We start from the raw sequence: 13,345 nt of genomic DNA, 5'->3' as shown, positions 1-13,345 counted from the left end.
GTTGACCGCCTCTGCCCAGAAGTTGTCAGGTGTCTTGTATTCATCCAACATGGTTCTTGCAGCTTCAATTAGAGTTCGGTTCTTTCTTTCCACAACACCATTTTGTTGTGGAGTGTAAGGCACCGAGAACTCATGTTTGATTCCCTCTTCTCCTAAGAATTCTTCGACACCTGTGTTCTTGAATTCCGTCCCATTATCGCTTCTCACTTTCTTGATTTTGAGCTCAAATTCATTTTGAGCTCTCCTCATGAATTTCTTTAAAATTTCTTGAGTTTCACCTTTGTCACTCAAAAAGAAAACCCAAGTGAATCGAGAAAAATCATCAACAATAACTAAACCATACTTACTACCACCAATGCTAATGTAGGCCACATGTCCGAAGAGGTCCATGTGAAGAAGCTCCAATGGCCTCTTTGTTGTGACCACATTCTTTGATTGATGTGGGACTCCATGTTGCTTTCCTGCTTGGCATGCGCCACAAACCCTATCTTTCTCAAATACAACATTTGTTAGTCCAATGATGTGATTATCCTTTTGAAGTTTGGCCAAATTCCTCATACCGACATGGGCTAGCCGGCGATGCCATAGCCAACCCTTGTCGGATTTTGCCACTAAACAAGTCTCAGGCGTCACTTTACTTGTTGTGAAATCAACAAGATAAAGCTTGCCCTTCAAGCGACCGGTAAAGGCAACTGAGGAGTCCTCCCTTCTAAGGATCTTCACATCCACATCCGAAAATAAGCAATTATAACCCATTCCACAAAGTTGTGAAACGGACAACAAATTATAGCTTAAGGAATCTACTAATAAAACATTTGAAAGTGATTGTTGGTCAGAGATAGGAATTTTACCAATACCAATCACCTTACTCTTGCCACTATCTCCAAACACAATTTCTTGTGCTTCTTGAGTTAGTTGCAATGTATGAAACATGTCTTTCTCCCCGGTCATGTGATTTGTACATCCACTGTCAAGCACCCAACTTGACCCACCAGAGGAGTAGACCTGCAAAACAAGTTTAGGCTATACTTTTAGGTACCCAAATTGAATTGGGTCCTACAGTGTTAGTTATAGCCTTGGGTACCCACACACTTCTTTTCATGACTTTTTGTTTAGTGTAGGCACCCACATATTTCACAACCAATTTCCCTGAATCCCAAGTCAACATATAATCACAAAGATATGAGTGGGAAATGGGAGCATTAGATTTTTGTCCACTTGAGGATCCCACTTCCTTCATCTTACTCTTTGTGGAACTCAAGTTAACCTTTACCTGAGGTGACTTGTCATTTGAGGAGTGAATCCTCCCCAAGGCATCATATAGGGTGGTTCCCTCTATGAACTTGGGGGATCTCCACCCCTTATGCACTGTGCTAGGGTTTTCCTTGGATGAGTTGAACCCAAGCCCCCTTCTTCCATTGTTGGGCTTAAGGGACTTGTACTTGGGTTCAACTTTCTTTAACCCATCATTGCTAGAGCATCTTTTAAAAATCTCTTTGACCTTCACCTGTGGGCTATTCTTCCTTGCATGGTTAGTTAGACAACAAGAAGCATGATACTTGGCACAATGTTTGCAAGAATTATCATTTAATCTAGACTTAGATTCAAGAACTAAACATGAGGCATTGATATTCTTGCAGTTTTCAAGTTGCACTTGAAGTTCTTGATTTTGAATATTCAAGCTTAACATGCTTGATTCAAGTGCATTCTTTTCATTTGCAAGATTATCAATAGAGGTTTTCATGTTAATTACTTCTTTATCTTTATTGTGAATCAACTCTTGAAGCTCTAGGTTTCTTTCCTTTTCAAGGACAAGCAAGTCTTCTTGAGCATCAAGAGTTGCTTTTCTTTTATCTAGCTTTTCCATTAATTTTGTGATAACATTGTATCCATTTAAGCCAAATTCTTTAATCATTTTATTTTTCATGGCAATTTGATCATCATCATCATCATTTGAAAAATCATTACTAAATAAAGTTACCTTATCTCCCTTTGCCATGAGGCAAGTTGGAGTGTAGGAGTCATCTTGAAGGTTGGTGAAGAGTTGCGCGCTTGATGTAGATTGGATGGCCACATTTGCCACCACTTCCTCTTCCTCGGAGCTAGAACTCTCATCATCGGAGTTCCATTCTTCACCAATATGAGCTTGTCCATACTTCTTCTTCTTGAAGTATCCCTTGGTCTTGCCTCCCCTTTTGAACTTATCCTTCTTGTATTCCTTCTTGGCTTCTTGTTCCTTCTTGTTAGGACAATCCGCTATGAAATGACCGGTTTGGCCACATTCATAGCATGCCCTCTTCTTTCCTTTCCTTTGGAACTTGTCATTCTTCCTTACAAATTTCTTGAAAGTTTTGATGAACATAGCTGTGTCTTCATCACTTGAGCTATCTTCATCACTTGAGGTCTCGACCACTTTCTTTGCGTTGTGGTCTTTGCTCTTCTTGAGATTGTCTTGTTCATTTGTGATCAAGGCATGAGAGTCTCTTGTCTTGATGGGGGCTTCTTCGGACTCGTGTTGTTGAATTTTTGCAAATAATTGATGAGGCGTCATGTCCTCATAATCATCACGATCCCTTATCATCCTTGCAAGACTTTTATCCTTCTCTTTATAAGCTCTCATGAACAATCTTGTGACCTTGGAGTCACTCCAATCTTCACTCCCAAGAACTCTTATTTTGTTGACCAATACCATCAATCGATCAAAGAGTGATTGGAGCGACTCACCCTTTGTCCAATCATATCTTGCAAGCTCACTTTCCAAAGCTTCAACTCTATGTCTTTTAGCTTTGGGATCTCCTTCATGTGACATTCTAAGAATATTCCAAATGTCACGAGCATCTTCTCTTCCTTGAACTTTCCGGTATTCTTCTGGACAAAGACTTCCTTTAATTATGCTCACTGCTTGAGCATTTCGATGAACCTCTTGCATCATTTTCGGGGTCATCTCTTCTCCTTGGGCGGGCTTATACATACCTACATGAACAATCTCCCAAAGACTAGGATGCACACCGATTAAATGCGACTTCATCTTGTCGGCCCACTCTTCATAGTTCAACTCACTAAGAGTTGGTAACTTCCCAAGTGGGGCGGAAGAGAAGTTGGGAATATAATTTCTAGAGTAATCGAATTGAACTTTGCTAAAGTCATTACCTCTGCTTTTGGTAGATGATCCTTTGGTGTTGAGACTTACCTTGCTCAATACCTTAGACACCAAAAGATCCACTAGATCGTCATTATAATCAAATGTTCCCTTACATTTATCTTCTTCGGCCTTTCTTCTTGATTCCTCTTCTTCGGCCTTTTTCCTAGCATCTTCCTCTTTCATTTTGAGGAACATTTTCTCGGCAATCTTCATGGCGAGGTCGAGGACCTTGGGGTCCACTTCCTCACCAGAAGATGTGACGGGGATTTCCTCGAGGAGAGGATCCACATGGTCCCGTTGTGTAGACATGATCGTTTCCTCACGCGGTTAAGCGTAAAACGAGGCACGAAGCTCTGATACCAATTGAAAGTAGCCTAGAGGGGGGGTGAATAGGCTACACCTGAAAATTTTCACTAAAAACTTCGAAATAGGTTAAATTAAAGTTGCACAGGTGCAAACCGGTTCAGTCGATTTTAATCACAACTGAACAAGTTTGAACCCACTCAACTTAAATTTAATAATCTATTGAACAAATGCGAAGTAGTAAAGAAAATAGCTAAAGATTTGCCCTACACAAGAACTACTTAAATGAATAATATGAACCAACCACCGAATATGAAGCGCTTAACAAGAACACACAAGAACACGCGATATAACCCGAGGTTCGGCAACCACCACAAAGGTGTCCTACTCCTCGTTGAGGAACCCACAAAGGGCCGGGTCTTTTCCAACCCTAATCCTCCACAAGCCGACCACAAAGGTCAAGGCAATCTCTTCTCAAATCTGCTCAAGGAGCGGGTAATACAAACTTCTTGGGGTCGTCCACAAATTTGGAGACTCCCAAGCAACCTCTAACCGTCAAGGAACACGAGGTTCCAAGAGTAACAAATCCGAACACGGTTAAGTTTGCAACGAGCTCAAGAACAAGAGAATGGGAGAATCGAGATGAAATTGACAGCGAGTTCGATCGAGTTCACCTCACACCAAGGGTCCTTCAAATGATTGAAGGAGATGCGATTGCGGGTGTGAGAGGTGAAGTGAATGCTCTTGTTTGAGGGTTGGTCAGCCAAAGATTCGTGGGAGATGCAGAAGTTCATGAGAGAGAGAGTGTGAGGGGGTATATAAAGGGTCCCCCAAAAGCTGGCAGCCGTTGGGAGAAAATGGACAAAAACCGGTTGAACCGGTTTTCAAACCGGTTGAACCGGTTTCTGCCAGGGAGATCCCGGTCCACTGGTCTACTCAGCCGGACACTGGACCGGTTTCAAAACCGGCTGAGTAGGGACAAATTTCGCTCAACCGGTTTCTGAAAAATATCTGCTGCGACTTTTCTGACAGCTCTGACTGTCAGAGAGGTCAGAGCAGAGGTGGCAGGGTGAACAGTACCGAAACCGATTGAACCGGTTTCAGGACCGGTTGAACCGGTTTTGGGGGCTGAAACCAAACTTTGAGAATTTTGAAGAGAACAAAGGGGGAGACTTTGTGGGAAGTGAAATTTGTTTTTCTCAAGAGCATTCATGATCTGGGAAAAAAGATCTCAAAGGAGTTTTCAAAAGAATTGAACTTGGCTCGTTTCACAACTTACTTAACCGTCGCGAATCCCTCTTAATTGTACGGCGATTCCTATGACTCAAGGATTATAAACTTAGCACCGCCGTTGTTTCATAGCACTTGGAGCACGCCATTTGATGTGGAATTTTAAATCCGCTGTGCTTTATACTTTTATGCTCGTAGGATCTGTGCTTCTCCTGTCTGTAGAAATACTGTGTACATACTAGGAGCAAACTTGTTAGAATCTTAGTTTGTTTTGTCATTAATCACCAAAACCCTCAATTAGGGTTGATTGCACTTACACATCCTTTGGCTCGTTGACGAAGGACTCCTTCTCCTTGTCGTTGATCACGATTCCCTTCCCCTTAGGATCCATCTCTTCGGGCGGTTAGTCCCTTTCTTGAAGAGAACGACTCTGATACCAATTGAGAGCACCTAGAGGGGGGTGAATAGGTGATCCTGAATAACTTAAAACTTAAGCCACAAAACTTGGTTAATTGTTAGCACAATAATTGTCAAGTGGCTAGAGAGGAGTCAAAACACAGTAACCACAATAAATCAATCACAGAGATGGCATGGTGGTTATCCCGTGGTTCGGCCAAGACCAACGCTTGCCTACTCCACGTTGTGGCGTCCCAACGGACGAGGGTTGCAATCAACCCCTCTCAAGCGGTCCAAAGACCAACTTGAATACCACGGTGTTTTGCTTGCTTTTCTTAATCCCGTTTGCGAGGAATCTCCACACTTTGGAGCCTCTCGCCCTTACACTTGAAGTTCACAAAGAAGCACGGAGCAAAGGAGGGATTAGCAACGCACACAAGACAAGAAATCACAGCAACACCACGCACACAAGTCGCAATGAGAGCTCACAACACAACTCAAAGAGTTCACTACTCAACTAGAGCTCTAATTGCTATCGCAAAGAATCAAAGGCGCGGAATTGATGTCTTGGTGCTTAGGAATGTTGTAGGAATGCTTGGTGTATTCCTCCATGCGCCTAGGGGTCCCTTTTATAGCCCCAAGGCAGCTAGGAGTCGTTGAGAGCAATCTGGGAAGGCTGATCTTGCCTTCTGTCGACTGGCGCACCGGACAGTCCGGTGCACACCGGACACTGTCCGGTGCCGGATTTCTTTCCTTAAACGGCGCAGCCGACCGTTGGCAGCCAGAGAGCCGTTGGCGCACCGGACATGTCCGGTGCACACCGGACAGTCCGGTGCCCCCTTCTAGCCGTTGGCTCGGCCACGTGTCCCGCGCAGATCGCGCGGCCGACCGTTGGCTCACCGGACAGTCCGGTGCACACCGGACAGTCCGGTGAATTATAGCCGTACGTCGCCGGTGAATTCCCGAGAGCGGCCACTTCGCTCGATCCAGTCTGGCGCACCGGACACTGTCCGGTGCACCACCGGACAGTCCGGTGCTCCCAGACTGAGCAGATTCTTGGCTGCTCGAGCCAAGACATTTTCAATTGGATTTTTCCTGTTTCCAGCACTTAGACACAATACATTAGTCCTTAAAACAATGTACTAACTCTGAGAAACATACCTTTATCCTTGGTTTGTACTTTGTCCACCATTTTACATTTAAGCACTTGTGTTAGACACTAAATCACCAAAATACTTAGAAATGGCCCAAGGGCACATTTCCCTTTCAGTTACACTAATGGATGGCGAGGCCAAAACGTTTTGGCAAGAGACTTGATCATGATGATGACATGTAACAATTCAAGACAAGAGCACACGTAGACCCGCTTGGGAAAAGGGAATTCACATGAATGATTCACATAATTACTTGATTGGGCGTTTAACCCTCACAAGGGGCTTCAACAAATGCTAGAGGAAAGTGCAAGCATCTCTAAACCTTAAGATAAGTGGTCACAAGAATTTCCATTCTCTAACTAATTTACACATGGGCTTGTATGGTTTGCTTTTAATTCTTTCCCAACCCAAATCATAGCAAGCCAAAAGTTCTAATCATCAATTTGTTTATTATCAAAGAACTGACACACTAATGTTAATGGTTAAAGATTGGATAAGTCTCTATAATCTTCTTAAATGTTGACAAGTCTCTAGAATTTTCTTAAGTTGCCTAAAAATGGTTTATAATATTATCATGGCATTCAACCGAATGCAAACTTGTCTTTTCTCTAATTCTAGAAAGACTAAGTTCTAGCTTGCCATGATATTGGTTGGATAAGAATTGAAATCCAACCAAGCATGTCTTTGTTTTTTTATTTATTTGTATTCTTTCATGTTTGTTTTACATTTATAGTGACGAGGATGAGATTCCCGATCTTTCATCGGGTTTATGATAACTCCTGTTTTGGTGGAACGCGACACACCGATCTAGCTTTAGATCAAATGACCTAAAGCATATAACCTTAACTCCAAGATTCCTCTAGCTATCAAATATGCCACTGATTCGATTGACCTCAACACAAAAGATAATCCCTACTGCGAAATAAATAACACAAGCAAGAAATCGAAAGTACTCACCTCAATTAAAGGGACAATTGAAGATGTTGATTAAGATCATGAAAGTTGAGTTTCATAACCAAAGATAGTGGATGTTCGATGATAGATTGATTTAAAGAAAAATCTAAACCCTAACATATATGTCAACTATAGTCTAAGGTCGTCACACCAAAAGATAGTGGATGTTTTGCCCCCTAACATGCTCTAAGACGATACATGGTCCAACATACCAAAAGACAATGATAGAGCACCCTAGCATATTCTAGACACTAACTTGTTTTGATGATTTCTGCTGACTTTGGTGACATTTAGACTCAAACTAAAACCATTAGTCAGCTTATAAACATATCTTTCCATCCTTATATGGATTTTCAAATTTAGAGTCTTTATGCGTCATGGACATCTATTCTAAAGACTGACGCAAACTTGAACTCGAGTTGGGCTAGGCCTTCGAGACTAGTCTTGGACATCCTCGCTAGCACCTTCATTCATTTCCCAACTATTTCATGACCTTAAGCGAGATAACATCTTTAGGTAGTAACCTCATCGTGGTTTTGACCCCATGACAAGTAAATTTGTAGGTTAGGAAGGGATTGTGGAGCCATTGTCCCGATGGCATTGTCGTGGTTTCGAAGGATGTTTTTAGACTGGTTTGCAGAGAACTTCTATGTCCGGTATGGTGTTTAAATATTTGTTTCTAGTTTTCGTGTATTACAAGGCGGAGCGCTTAGCTCTTGTGCTTGTGTGTGACGTATACAAACTGAGTTTGCTTTCCTTTACAGTGTGGCCTTCATCCCTTTATATAGCCAAGGAATGGGCGGTCGTGTTACATAAAGATTTTGAGAGGGTATGTCACTCCTGGTACGCCATGGTGAATGGTCTTGCTTTGTCACCTTCGAGTTATTCATGTTGTTGTGGTGGTTGAGTACTGGAGGTGTCTGAGGCTTGTCACTAGGTACACTTATGAGAGCCATACGAGTGGTTCGCCTCGGAGCTCTCTTCTTTCGCTCTCATCTTGCCTGGTGTTTTGACTTACTTACCTCTAGAGCGATACCCACCACGGCATGTGGGCCTTCGTTCGTACCTGTGAAGCGGAGCAGTTGGGTGGAGGAGTCCTCGAAGTTCCTTGTACTATATTTGTCTCTACCCTTTTCATGTCTCATTCCGGAGCATGCACCAAATGATTAGAGGATCATAAATGCACTACCCTTCCCTGGTGGGTTCTACTACCTCTAGGTTGTGAGGTCTTATTAGAGGTGTATTGTCTAGATCGTCCTATCTTGGCGTGACTAAAGTCGAGGCCAACCGACTAGGACAACTTGGATCAAGACTTTTGCTTGGGATGGTCGAGGTCGGGTCCAACCTGGTCGGGGTAATTATGTTTGGGGATGCCAACTAGTTTTATCATGGTCAGATCCATCTTGGTCAGGGTAACTATGTCAGGGAATTAGATCGAAATAGGGTAACTATGTCAGAAATTGGGCTCCTTTGGCATGTAACGATTATTTTATCTGCATCATCTCCTCTTAGACTTCTATTTTGCTAGGCAATAAGAAGCTGTCCCCTTCATTATAAACTATAACACCTCTTTAACTTTAGAAATATACTATTTCTACTAGGTACATAGATATAAAAGAAATCTATATCTAAGTGCATAATCGTTGGTACAAAATATATAGAACCTAAACCAAACAATACCCCTCCCGTCTTCCCTTTCGCCCCTAAATCACATGTTGTTCCACACTTGATCTCATCACCGGGATTTCCCGTCGTCCCGTAAGCAATCCGATCATGTGGCGGAGGGAGCACGCCGGTCGAAGAAAGCTTCGGGTGGTGCCCAAATCCGGAAGCCTAGTAATAACAAACAACAAAGAGAAGATGTGTTCGGCTACGTCAAATCATACTTTACGGTAAAGACCGTCAAACCAAACAAGCAGCATAGCAAATTAGAACGCTCATCCCGCCGTTAATCAACAGCAAAAATTTACATCGGGTGAAAAAAAGTCAGTCCAGCCCCCAAGCCCCTCTGCTCCAGCTCCTCGCACGCCGCACGACGGCGCCAGATCCGTTAGTGGAGGGTTGCTTGCTTGTTTGCAGAGTTGCTTGTGCAGGCAGCTCGGATCCTTCATCTCGCCATCGACTTGTCCGAGTCGTCGGTGGCACCGACGTTCTCCGACAGAAGCGACGGCCGTGAGCCCGTCGACGTCCGGTGAGACGCCCGCGGCGAGCGGTGCTCCTGCATCACGCAAAAGCAAAGACAAGGACGGACGGGCGTCTCAGTCAGTACCACCAATACCGCCGGGTCGGGTTACTACTGCTTGCTACGGCGAGCGAATTTAACAAAGCAAAGCAATACCGTGCGGAAGGGGAACTCGTCACCCTCGAGCATGTGCACGATCTGCCCCATCCGGGGCCGCTTGTGCGCGTCGGCGTCGATGCATCGGAGGCAGACGAGCAGCACCCGGTTGAGCACCCGCGGAGGCGGCGGCGGCGCGGGGATCCGCGGGTCCACCAGGTCCTCCACGCGCCGGGCGCCCACCATGGCCCTGAACCACTCCACCAGGTTCACCTCGCCGGCCGGCCGGTTGTAGTCCACGGGGCTCCGCCCGGAGATGAGCTCCATGAGCAGCACGCCGAAGCTGTAGACGTCGCTGCTCTCGTTCAGCATGCCCGTCGACGCGTACTCGGGGGCCACGTACCCGAACGTGCCCATCACGCGGGTCGTCACGTAGCTGGACCCGGGCCCCAGCACCTTGGCCATGCCGAAGTCCGACACCTTGGGGTTCCATCTCTTGTCCAGCAGGATGTTGCTCGACTTGATGTCGCGGTGCACCACCTTCGGCTCCAGGCCTTCGTGCAGGTACGCTATGCTGCATAGATCCGATTCGATTCAGTGGTACATACATGGGCAACATTAGCAGTCGATTTATTTCGCTATGCACACACAGATTACTAACAACCGAAGATTATGAAGTACCCTGTCAGTAAACTGTCAGCAGAGCATGAGCATACCCTTTGGCCGTTCCGACGGCGATCTTCATCCGTATTTCCCAGGTCAGAGGGCTGACCGGTCCGACGTCGCCGTGCAGCCACTGCTCCAAGTTGCCATTTTCGACGAACTCGTAAAGGAGCATCCTGTGAGCGCAGATTTATGGATGGCATTGCCAGTGGGTATCGGTCAGAATAGCAGCAAGCATTTGGCAGTGGCCGACAGTTATTCAGGTGAATTCACTAGTGTGGGTGCTCACCGTTTTGGACCTTCTGCGCAGTACCCGATGAGACCGACAAGGTGCTTGTGCCTCACTTTGCCGATGGCTTCAACCTCCACCTTGAATTCCTTCTCGGCCTGGCCCCTAAAACAAGTCATGATCTCAATCAGCATGCCCGACTAGTGAAGCTATCGTCAGAACATGTGAACTTGTAGCCACTGTCCATTTTAGCCTAGCACGATATATTGTAGACTTGTAGTAGTAAGAAACAACAATAATAACTGCTGCTTCTGTGGCAATCTATCAGGAACCCACGTGCACGCATTTGATTCCCTTCTAACACAGCTTCAGACTTCATTGCAGTGCATATTTTAGTTTTATATACATGCCTATGAAGCTGAAAAGGGAAAGTTCGGTCGTCGCTTTGCCTTTCCCCTACTTTATCTTTTCTTGAAAGAAAGGATTTGATCGGTGGCCCATATGACCACCGACGAAGCTCAACCAACAAGTAGATGGACGTATCCGGGCCATCACATAAAAGCACAAAAAGATCCACCTACTCATTTCACAATCATGCGTATCAATTTAAATGATTGTGATGAATCTAGACACATATATAAAATATATACAAAGTATTGCACGAATCCATTAGTCATCCAAAACGAATTTTAATTTAGGATGGAGGAAGTACATGTTTATTTTTGTAAGCCATTGACTTTAGTCTGTGGACACTGTGGGCATACATACACTACATTATATCCATGGATTCACAGGATCATCGAGAATCGAGATCAATAATGTCACAATCGTGCCAAACCGCACGGTGAGGATCAAAGGTGTGGACACGCTTGCTTTGGCTACGGTTTTTTCTCCAGAAAATTTGTGTTCCTCGGTGATTTGTGAAGATAATTGTGATCCCAACTAGTACTAGCTTTAAAGTTTAACAAAGACATTAAAAATAAAAACCTTATTTATTTATTTTTTGTGTGTGGGGAAGACGAAAAGATTTCTCCAGTTATTAAACATTTTCTCATTGTTCTTGGAGGACTAAAAATCCAATGAGTACTCTTCGAATCAGGGGGGAAATCCTGCTATCACGAATGGTTTAGGGGGTGTTTGGGAACAAAGTTTTTCTGCAGTTTTGGAAGAATACTGCTGTATTCTCAAATACTGCAGTATTATATACATAATGGTGTTTGGCAAGCTGGATAAAATCTCTGTTTTCAAAACTGAAGTATTGCAAATACTATAGTTGTTTTAAGGCATTCTAAACTTAGCTCTGGACCTCAGTTTTCAAAACTGCGGTATTATAAACTACGGTATTGTCATAACTAAAGTATAGTATAGTATTTCAAAAACTGTGGTTTTCAAAAACTTTGTTCCCAAACAGGGCCTTAGTTGCTGAGCAGTCAATTTGTTTAACTTGTGCAATTCACTTGTCTAGAACTGAAAAGTCACATTGGTAACGAAAGTCGGAAGTATTGCTTTTAAGCTAATAAAACGTGTTTACAAGCTTTTTTATATGATCATGACATGACAGTAAATGATTATCTTCAAGCCACATCAACAGCAAAGCTACAACCACCCTGGGGGTAATGTGACCAATGACCAAGAAATGCAAACCATCAAACATATGTACTACCCCTTGTTCAAATCTTAGGCCCCAAGGAGTAGCACTACGAACCTGTACCCGTTCAGGCATTTACGCCAGAAAGACAGGAACGAGGGAACATAATTGCACTATGTACTAGGGCGGTTAATTTATTTTACACACGCCGATTCAGTAATTACGAGTAGTATGCGCTCAAGTAACGAGCATAGCATCTTTTAATCTGAAAGCGAACGCCTGGGTTCGATGCTTTTACCATGATCCAGGATAGAAAAGAGAGATACCGCCCCAGTACGAAGGAAAAGGGGCAGTGAAGAACAGGACACTCACTTGTGATCAAACAAGTCCTTGACCGCGACGACCTCGCCGCCGGCAAGGATGCCGCGGTACACGGTGCCGTAGCCTCCCTCCCCGACCACGTTCGCTGGGCAGAACCCGCCCGTGGCGATCTCCAGCTCCGTCAGGTCGTACCACCTCCCCCACCCAACCTCCATCTCCACCCCCGCGGCGGCCCCGCCGCCGCCGCCGCCGACCCTGACCGCTTCCGCCTTCCTCTTCACCGGCGACTCGAGGGAGCTCGCGGCCGCGGAAGAGCTGGCCACGCCAGAGGAGGCGGCGCCCGGCTCGGCGACCTGGTCCGCGCCGACCTTCTCCTTGCGCGCGGACGACGCGGCGCGGGAGGAGCCGGAGGCGGACGACGGCGCGTGCTCGACGCGCGACAGCGAGGGCGGCCTGGCGCCCCGCGTGCGCGCGAAGAAAACGGCGGCGGCCACCGCGGACAGGACGAGCAGGACGACGAGCGCGGCGGCCGCCGCCAACGCGACGGCAACCGGCATGCCGAGGAGGGAGGTATTGAAGTTGGAGCCGCCGGAGACTGTCGGCGGTTGGGAGCTCGGGGCGGTGGGGCCGTCCCCGCCTCCGACCCGTTAGGCACACACACAGCAGAGCAGAGGTGGTGGTGCGTGGTGGTGGCGAGGGAGTGGAAGGAGGCGGAGCGTGTCGCGGGCGGCAGCCGCTGTGTTTTATGGCGCTGTGATAATTTTCGTCGTTGTTAACTGAATCGGTGTCGCGTGGGCCCGGCCCATCTATTTCATGTCAACTCTTTTTTTTCTCACTCATCAATCATCATCATTTTCTTCTTAACTGTTTTGGCCAAAGAAATGCATGCAATTATAAGGCCCCGTTTGGTTGGTTTCGAGGGATTAGTCCACCTCTATTTTAGTCTCATTTAGTTCTTAAATTATTAAACGGTAAGATTAAAATAAAGACTAAACTGCTTTGGTCGCTAGTCCGTCAAGATGTGGCTAAAAGGGACTAAATCATATTAATTCCACATTTTCTCCTCAATTAGTTTAATTGTACTAAT

The 13,345-nt window shown here is 45.4% G+C and overlaps 1 protein-coding gene across 2 annotated transcripts; it reads right to left on the bottom strand.

The window, feature by feature from the left end:
• Positions 1-8,657: 8,657 nt before the first annotated feature.
• Positions 8,658-13,003, bottom strand: LOC100381573 (uncharacterized). 2 transcript variants are annotated; one of them, XR_552397.4, is made up of 6 exons: positions 12,310-13,003; positions 10,410-10,514; positions 10,174-10,296; positions 9,518-10,031; positions 9,150-9,397; positions 8,658-9,012 (listed from the first exon to the last, which is right to left on the bottom strand). XR_552397.4 is itself a non-coding variant. In NM_001361449.1 (5 exons), exons 1-5 carry the CDS (start codon positions 12,813-12,815, stop codon positions 9,287-9,289), a joined length of 1,359 nt encoding a protein of 452 aa, NP_001348378.1. In that variant the 5' UTR covers positions 12,816-12,962; the 3' UTR covers positions 9,053-9,286. The 2 variants fall into 2 exon arrangements, 1 of the variants encoding a protein (NP_001348378.1); NM_001361449.1 differs by lacking the exon at positions 8,658-9,012 and having other exon boundaries at positions 9,053-9,397; positions 12,310-12,962.
• Between the last annotated feature and the right edge of the window lie 342 nt (positions 13,004-13,345).

Source organism: Zea mays, chromosome 1 (assembly GCF_902167145.1).
Source record: "Zea mays cultivar B73 chromosome 1, Zm-B73-REFERENCE-NAM-5.0, whole genome shotgun sequence".
NCBI lineage: Eukaryota > Viridiplantae > Streptophyta > Magnoliopsida > Poales > Poaceae > Zea > Zea mays.
The sequence above is the reverse complement of the archived record's forward strand: the minus strand, read 5'-3'. Positions and strand labels throughout refer to the sequence as shown.

Excerpts from the sequence above, each read along its gene's own strand:
- LOC100381573 (NM_001361449.1), bottom strand. The coding sequence starts at position 12,815 with ATGCCGGTTGCCGTCGCGTTGGCGGCGGCCGCCGCGCTCGTCGTCCTG. Across the intron at positions 10,515-12,309 it reads AAGGACTTGTTTGATCACAA|GGGCCAGGCCGAGAAGGAAT; the intron begins GTGAGTGTCCTG and ends GACTTGTTTTAG. Across the intron at positions 10,297-10,409 it reads TGCGCAGAAGGTCCAAAACG|GATGCTCCTTTACGAGTTCG; the intron begins GTGAGCACCCAC and ends CTGCGCTCACAG.